Source organism: Anoplophora glabripennis, unplaced genomic scaffold, assembly GCF_000390285.2.
Source record: "Anoplophora glabripennis isolate ALB-LARVAE unplaced genomic scaffold, Agla_2.0 scaffold6, whole genome shotgun sequence".
Lineage (NCBI taxonomy): Eukaryota > Metazoa > Arthropoda > Insecta > Coleoptera > Cerambycidae > Anoplophora > Anoplophora glabripennis.
Genome location: NW_019416749.1, coordinates 299,005 through 307,913, shown reverse-complemented (window position 1 = coordinate 307,913; position 8,909 = coordinate 299,005). Strand labels below are relative to the sequence as shown.

At 34.4% G+C, this 8,909-nt stretch overlaps 1 protein-coding gene across 5 annotated transcripts in view; it reads right to left on the bottom strand.

Moving 5' to 3' along the window:
- Positions 1-2,402: 2,402 nt before the first annotated feature.
- LOC108911927 (AF4/FMR2 family member 4) overlaps positions 2,403-8,909 on the bottom strand; it is a 210,929-nt gene continuing 204,422 nt past the window's right edge. For all 5 annotated transcript variants that reach the window (XM_018717038.2, XM_018717009.2, XM_018717021.2 and 2 more), the window contains exons 11-16: positions 8,024-8,849; positions 7,723-7,917; positions 5,643-5,711; positions 5,487-5,583; positions 4,593-4,905; positions 2,403-4,106 (exon numbers count right to left, since the gene is read on the bottom strand). In XM_018717038.2, coding sequence (XP_018572554.1) covers positions 3,994-4,106; positions 4,593-4,905; positions 5,487-5,583; positions 5,643-5,711; positions 7,723-7,917; positions 8,024-8,849 — 1,613 coding nt within the window. In that variant the 3' untranslated portion in view covers positions 2,403-3,993. The remainder of the gene's footprint in view (positions 4,107-4,592; positions 4,906-5,486; positions 5,584-5,642; positions 5,712-7,722; positions 7,918-8,023; positions 8,850-8,909) is intronic.

The following is an 8,909-nucleotide window of genomic DNA, read 5'->3' as shown; positions in this document are numbered from 1 at the left end:
GTTATAACCTCACAAATATCGCGAGCGAGAAACACGCAGCACCAATACAACCGAAACGAAACTGACCACGCCAGGCCGGCACGCGCGCCGCCGCAAAAAACACAAGACACAAGTCATATGAGGGATAATGAAGGGAGTAATAAATGTATTGTTGTCCTGCCGCCCAATGTGCGAAGGATATGCCTTTGTTTTTCATTTTGTCCTTCATAAATATATAACTGTTAATCCATAATGCATAAAGAAATTATTCAGTTTCCAAAACCCCCTATAAAATGTGTTGCACTGATTCCCTTAACAGGCAATGATTTATTACTTTGCATCGAATACGATCGTACTATAGATTATATTATTTTATTATAAGAAAAAGTCGAGAAAATGCATAAAATTTTGATTGTCCTTATTTTCGATGGTCACGAATTTTTATTTTTAAGCACTAGAACTGATCTGCTTAGCACTCATCACTACAACACTGCACCACACTTTTTATAAAATTTTACCATCGTGACATTCAAAAGCAGTAAGGCACTATACATGGTGTCTGGAAATTAATGCAACAAAATTTGGTGGTAGATTTTTGAGACAAAAAATTTAGGGAACCCGCATTTTTTATTTTTGCCAAGTGGCCCCTCTTTCGGTGTTACAGCCCCCTGAAATCTCCCCTAAGAATAGTCTTTTATATCTCACAACCCCATTGTACAAGTATCACTAAATTGGTACACAGGGGTTTTATGACATGTGGAATCTGATAGTGCTACGCTTTTTGGTGGGGATTGGGGAACCCCCTTAAGACACTTTTTCGTGGACCCCCTCGTCTTTGGAACCAAAAAAATTTGGTCGCAAATTTGAATTTTTTAAAAATTATTAGTTAGCCATTGAATTTAGAAACTTTTTTGTCTCAATGTTTTTCGTAAAGTTTTTGAGGAAAATGGCGAATCACGGTATGCATTCGATCACATTTTGACATTTTTCTCGAAAACATTGCGTTTTACAAAAAAAGTATCAAGCCACAAAAAAGTGAGGGTTGCTTTCGCTGTACAGCAAGAAATAAATGCTCTCTCAACGGTACTAATAAAGAATTTTATTGAAAACTGGTGTACAGAAAACTTGTGTATGAAGACGTGTTAACAGGGTAAATGTTCGTTGGAGAGTGCCTGTGGTTGAAGTCGGTGGTAGGTAGCTTGGTAGTCGGTGGCAGAAGTCCCTGGTCTTGGCGCCACTCTATAGGGGTCGGCTTCCGGGAACCCCGGAAATTTTTTTGGCTCCAAAGACAAGGGGGCCTACAAAAAATTGTCTTAAGGGGGGTCCTCGCCAAAAAGCGTAGCACCTTGAGATTTCACATGTCACAAACAACTGCGTACCAAATTTAGCGATTCTCGTACAAGGTTCCGAGATATAAAAAAACGATTATTCTTAGGGGCAGATTTCAGGGGGCTGTAACTCCGAAAAAGGGGGCCACTTGGCAAAAATAAAAAATACAGGTCCCCTAAATTTGTTTTAAGAATCTGTAACCAAATTTTGTTGCATTAATTTCGGAACACCCTGTATGTAAGCTCTCTAAAATTTTATATACAGCCAATTTACTGTAATCGTGAAATTATCAATACCTTTTTCTTTTTACAGACATATGTTTTTTCTTTCATCAGAACTGCGGACAATTATACTACTTATAATTTCATAATAAAAAGAATGCCCAGAGCCCAGGGCTCAAAATAGATTTGAGAGTGGAGATGGGTGGAACAAGACTGATTCTGCTCACTGAGCCGTCTCTTTTTACCGAGTCAAGTGATTCAGTTCCTTTTCAAAAATTCGTCTAAGATCTTGTATGGTAAATTACAGCATATATGTTACTACATGGAAGCACCACGTGTTAAAAAGCGTAGACACTGTAGAAAGGGCAACAGTTTAGGTACTCGAGAGAGGGAGACTGTCTAACTATGAGCAGAAGTTGCATGCGAAAGAGAAAAATAAACTGGAAATCTAAATTATAGGTGGAAATTGTTGTACAGGTTTGGCAACTTGTAATCAAAAACATGGAATTGCTGTAATAATATATTTGAAAGAAAAGTTTCGGTCCTTCCGTTACACATCACCTCAAAGTATAACTGATCTTAAATTTTATGTATAAATATGTACAAGGTACTGATGTATTTATTATTTATGATCTACTCAAGGTCACTTTAAGTTACTTTGGAGTTAATATGGGCTTTTTCTAAAATGGGAATGGTACATACTGGTAAACAAATTCCAAAGCTTTCGTCTCATTTAAATATGGGACGCTCGGAGTACCAGTACGTTTGGCCACTTTATGAAAACTCCCTATGAAACTTACTGTCCCATTAATAACAGACCTTAGTTTGGTTACACAATTGAAGGAGACACTTGAAAGAACAAAAACAACGAAATAAATATAAAATAAATTAATATATTTTAAACAAAAAATAAAAAGAAAAACAATTATATATTCAGTCGATATATATCCAGATTTAAATAAAACAGACCAAAATGCAGGCATAATTTACAAAATAAGATTTGTATCTTTTATACAAAAAAACAATTACATTTGTATAATAAAATGTGATCCAATCAACAATCAGTTTTTAAAACGCAATTTAGCATGTAAAATATCAACTGAATGTAGGCTAGTTTGAGAGATTACAAAATTTAATATCAAAATTACAGATTTCAATTTTATCACTCAATATCGTATACGCACTCTTAGATTTTGTGGTCCCAACCAGCCCATGTTCCTCTGACCGTACAACGAACATAAAAACAAGATAAATAATTTATTTTGTAATTAGCACCGCGTCTTAATTAATGTGCATAATCATAATTAAGTTTGTAACCAAACTTCGCTCTGCACATTTTTTGCAAATTTTCGCTACGATTGCCTTAAATTTCCAATTTGATTATATTCAAAAGGCGACAACATAAAAAAATGTCAAAGTTGTACCTGATCGTATTTTAAAATTTACAATACGAAATAATTTATTTTCCAAACATTTAATAATTAATATTAAGTACTGCAATAAATAGTATTAAATCTAACATGTTTATAAATTACAACTATATAAAATATGCGACACGATAATTATTTTTAAAATACAAATTAAAATAACTATCTTATCTCTGTTTAACAAATATTTAAGATTCTATATTGCCCCCAATGGCCCCAACGTTATGATGTAAACTTGTATAAAAGCATATTCCATAAAACGACGGTATTAAATTTGATTTTCATATAAATTCTCGATATTTGATTGTCGGTAAAAATCCCTGCAATCATAGCGAATCTTTGCCATAAGGAGTGCTTAAATATATTAAATACAATCTCATTTGGAGAAAACTCAACATTAAATTTAAGATTTTTTGCCACTAACGTTTTAACAATATAGATAAAAAATATGATAATTTACTTTGATTTTTTTTCTGTGAATGGCTTTACGAAAGAAAAAACACCTAAGATAAAATAAAAATAATTTAAAATTAATAAAATATACATGATATACATAAATATGCACACTTACTCCTAGAATATATATGCAAAAATAACAATGACTACTAATCATTAATTCAACATCCACAACCGAGATGTAATAATGGTTTGATCCACTAGGCCTATAATTCTCAGCGTTGTACAAATATAGCGCATATAGTAAATATATAACTTTAGCATACAGTATTTACAAAAAATATACACTATGTACGTGGAATTTCGCTATTTAATGAAAAAATATTACTTATAGTACTGCACCCTACAGACTGGTCACACATCTGACCGTTGGCCCATTTCGACCCCTAAATAATTTAAATAAGTCATTTTGCTAATATACACATATATATAATTTATATATGTATGAAAATTAAGTAAGGTAGAATTACGTAATGCAAAATTGTCATCTCTAATTTCGGCCATTGACGATGAATTGACTTGACGCATTCTTTGGCATACATTTTCCTCTATGTACAGAGTCTAGTCCTGGTAAGTTTTTCCTAACTCTCCCTCTTCAGGCGATTTATGCCTTCTCTTACATACCTGACCAAGTCTATGAGAGAACTGTGCATCGTCAAAGGCCTGCACTGCCTGTCCAGCTCAATAAAGAAGTCTGAAATAAATATAACAATCAAAATATCATCCCAAAAATTCAAAATGGCTATGCAATAAAATAAGTGGCGAAATCCAAAACAAAAAAAAAATCGAACTAAGTTTGGAAACCGATATTAAGAAAACGTAGAACCGAAAAAAAAAATTAAAATTTGGACCATTTATAGCCTCAGTATTACTCTAATGCGTGCTAAAATTTCAGTTAGTTTCGTTATCCCATTTTTTAGTTATTAATGAAAATGTTGAAAAAATCATGATTTTTGGTCCCAAAATTGACACCGTTTACTTTAACTCGTCGTAATTTTTTTGTTAATAGATAAAACAGTTGTGCAAGATTACTTAAAGTAATCGGAGCATATCCAAAACTAATTTAGAATTAAATTCGGTAGTACGACCGTAAACAAAAATTTGTGTATGCAAAATTTATTCCATTTAAGACAAAGCGTGATCGACGATTACAGTCAATTCGATTTCATAAACCACCGACCTGTAAGTTTGCCCTTGATAATGAGTGAGTCGGCCATATCCCAATGATCCTGGAATGAGATTAGATATGTGAAGAGCTGGTTCTGCAAGGACACAGAGTTAAAAACAGAGAGCGGAAGCCATGCCCCGGCGTTTTGAGCATGCGTCGCAGGAATGAGTGCATTGTTTCCCCTCGCCGCCAATTCTCCACTGCTGTACCCGGAGGACTGGCTGCCCACCGAACCCACGGAACCGGCGGGAGAAGGGGTGGGAGACAGAGGAGAAGGAGTACCTTGGCCCTGTTGGTGGTTCTGCTGATCTTGAGAAATGGCATTCTGAAAGAAATAATGCATTACAATTTGGCTTCATTTTGTTAATATTTTTGATTTCATTTAATTACTTCACGATCGCTTTTACTTCACAATTGATTCACTCTGATTACAGTGGGTGTGAAGTAATTGGGCCTATGAACGTAAAAATAATTTCCTCTAGATACGAGTGCCTAAAGATGTATTCAATGATGAATATAATTTATATCTAGATATTTCATAAATATGGTTCTGATTATAAGCTTAAGATTTATTAATTTTTATACGTCGGATGTCTACCATGAAATAAGGTAAATGAGGATGATGGTGTTAGTATAATAACAGTGTTAACCAATTACTCTTCAATTTCAAATTATCAAGAAAAATCACTTAATAGTTCATTATACAAGAAAATAAATTTATAACATTCTATACAATTCACTATATTTTATTTTGCATGTATTCAATTTTTTGTAAATATAGTTCCGAATTTTTTAATACGTTGTTTCAAACAACTCTTCATTTGACCATTACACTAATGATAAAAAAGTACAGGTTAAAACTATAGGAATGTCCATTAATAGAAAATATTACTCGTTATTTCTTACCTTACTGCAATAATCACTAACAATTTTCTGCACTTCCTTGGATTCCTGCTTCCTCATTTTAAATAACTTATAAAACAGCAGAGCTTGGCACCGATAACTATAAAACGATTTAAAAATTCACAAATGTTGTATTAATGTCCCCTTAATTATACAAACCTTAACACAGCCAATTTAGTATGAACCGAGGATACATTTTGCTGGCTCCTAAACTGAGATGAAATATATCTGCAACAAATAAATTATTTGTTATATGGTAGAACCTCAATTAACCGTGAGTGGATTATTCGGTACACGAATTATCAGAGCGGCGCACATTGGGAAATATTGGAAAAAACTCCAGCCACACTGATTTTTTTTATTCTTTCTGAAATTACCTGTACTATAAAGTTCCGCTGAGGTAATTGGAATATATGCCTAGAATTTTTTCAAAATGGCCGAGTAATCTCTAGCCTCAAACTCGATCATACAAAGTTTGACATATTCGGTATCTAAAAATGAAAAAAAAGGAAAATTATGTACTAAAGGCTGCCAAACAAAAAAAATCTTATAAACATTAAATATATTCCTAAATCATGAATCTAGACCCAAACATAACCTCAAATTTATAAATCTTAACCTAAAACGAACATTCTCAATTTTTTCTAAACTTGTGAGTATAAATCCATAATAATGGTACTTTTGAGTGTGCAACCTATATTTGAGGTTATGTTTTTGGTCTAGATTCATGATTTATGAATATGTTTAATGTTTATGATTTTTTTCGTTTAGCAGCCTTAGTTTTCCTTTTTTTTTTCATATTTAGATACCAAATATGTCAGACTTCGTATGATCGAGTTTGAGGCTAGAGATTACTCGGCCATTTTGAAAAAATTCTAGGCAATTACCTCACCGGAACTTTCTAGTACAGGTAATTTCGGAAAGAATAAAAAAAAATCAGTACTATTTGATTAGTTTTGACGCGTGGCTCGAATTTTTTCCAATATTTTCCACTGTACGGTGGCCAAAATTTAATACAATACTTTCAAACAGGTTTTCTACTTCGGAACATAGGATTATTATTTTTTACTTCATCAAGCCAGAAAGGTTGGAAATTAAAATTGAAAAATGAATGTAAAGTGCAATCGGCCGCCATTTAGTGAAATTTTTTTTTAATTCTATGTTGTGAAGGACATTGTAAATTACATATTGAGAACCTTTTTGAAATTTTTGTTTCAGATCAACCGACTGCATGTAAGCTTGGGAAGCGCAGACCACGCAAGCGAGGGATATTTTTTAACGCCCCAATCGATATATATTTATAAAGAAATTTGTCAGCATACTTAAATATGTATACTGCAAAATAAAACAAAACTGGATAAAATAGAACAAATAGTTTTTGAGATAATAATTCCTAAAATTCACCCATTTTTTCCGCTGTCTACTCAGATATTCCTTCTCACGCGAGGTTTTTGTCGGAATGGTTTGGTTGCTTTTAATTTTTTTAAATATTTAAATTTCGATCTTTTCAATATCGCAAAAAAAAAGGAAGAGAAAGAGCGTTAATAAATTACACACAATGAAACTAAGATCCAGCAAAAACTTGTCTCAATTCTTGAGAATTTGCAAATTGTTTCCGTTTTTTTTTTTTAATTCAAGGGATCTATTCTGGTCTGTAGTGGCATTATCACATTCGCACGAGCAGCGAGTCGAGTGGTGGGGCAAATGTGTAGATGGTCCCCTCGTCATTCGTCTCGTTCCTTGCCTTTCCACTCGCAGCGCTCGTTCTGGAAGCGGTTTTCTGGGGACGAGTCAAAGGCCCGCACAGACGAGGCGAACACAATTGTCGCACTGCGGTTCACAACAATCATTTTTAGTAACAGCTGTTTTTTTTTTCATGTTAAATCGAAATGGAATGGAATAACGCTAAAGTGTTTGAATTTTTGGAACTCTACCAGGGTGAACCTATTATTTGGAATCCAAAACATCCACTTCATAAAAATGTCAATGATTTGTGAATAAAAATATCGTCGTTTGAATGCATCCACGAGGGCAAAAAAATTAGTTGATGGCTACATTTCGCACGACTGCCGCCAAAACTTCCACGTCGTCTATTCGCCTCGCCTTGGTGAACTGCGAGTGTGTAGCCACTCATACTGTGGGGAACGAACGTACGAATACCTCTCGCGGAGCTGACGAGTGACGAGGCGAGCCACGAACACGAATGTGTAAATGCGACATAAGATGAAAGGGGACTTACTTGATTAACGAAAGTGTGTCTTTGTACATTGTGAAGGCTGAATTTTTTGAAATGCTTTCTTGCTCCATGGTGTTGCCGGTAAGCAAGAAGAAAAGTACAGCTTCCAGGTACAGCATACATTGTTTAATAGTATCAGTCTCTCCATCAGCCATGTGTTTTAATCTCTTTGCATCGCTCAGGTACTGGTTTTGATCCCTGAAAGGAATTCGAGATTTTAATTCTATAAGATTGTTAATATTATGGAAAAGATCACTGTGTACAATTGTTTGTATTGATTTTTTTTTTAAATGTATCAACATACCTCTCCTCATATTCAGATGGTTCTTCTGGAGGTTCAAAGTATGAGTGGTACTTTCTAGTAGGCTGGGTGTGATTGCTGGACATAGACCCATCAAGGTACTGAACAGTCTTGCTTGCTTCCCGTTCGTGGTTGGTTGGTGGGGCATTAATTAAACTGAGATTATCAATTTGAGATCGTGCAACTTCAGTGTCTTCTCTTCGTCTCTTAGATTTTGGATTATCTTTATCCTTTTTAATTTGGTGTTCTTTCTTGTGACTGTTGTGAGACATGTTACTGACTGTCGAAAGTGAAGAAATGGAGCTGGAGCTATTTCTCCTTTTGCGTTTCTTCAGTTTATGTTTCCTCTCGGAGTGATCCTGATCAAGTTTAGGTGGCAACGCCCTTTTTGTTTCGTTATCACTTTCCTTCGTTGACTTCACTTTAAAATCAGTTTCACAGTCACCTGTTTTCTCTAAATTTTCCTTTTTGGCCTTATCTAAGTTTTCCTTTTTTGGCTCCGTTAGCCTTCTAGTGTTCTCTATATATTTCCTCAAAGCGGGAATAGAAAATAAGTCTAACCGATTTAAATCTATCTTTACCAAAAGTGATATCTTTTCAATATTATCGTTAATTGGAATTTCAGTCTTCGTACATTTCATTGGGTCATTATATACAGGTGAAGATGAATGAGAAGGCAGTTCAGAACTTTTTCTTTTCACTTCATTATTGGATATAGGCGACAGCAGGGTGGGGTTGGTTGATATGGTTGGCATAGCCTCGTCCTCTACGGATGAACTACTGCGTTCATAATTTTCATCTACTATTATCACATTAACCCCGCATTTTCCTGGAAGAAAAAGCCATGAAAACTATCATATTTCAACTACTTTTACATATTGCTTGAGCA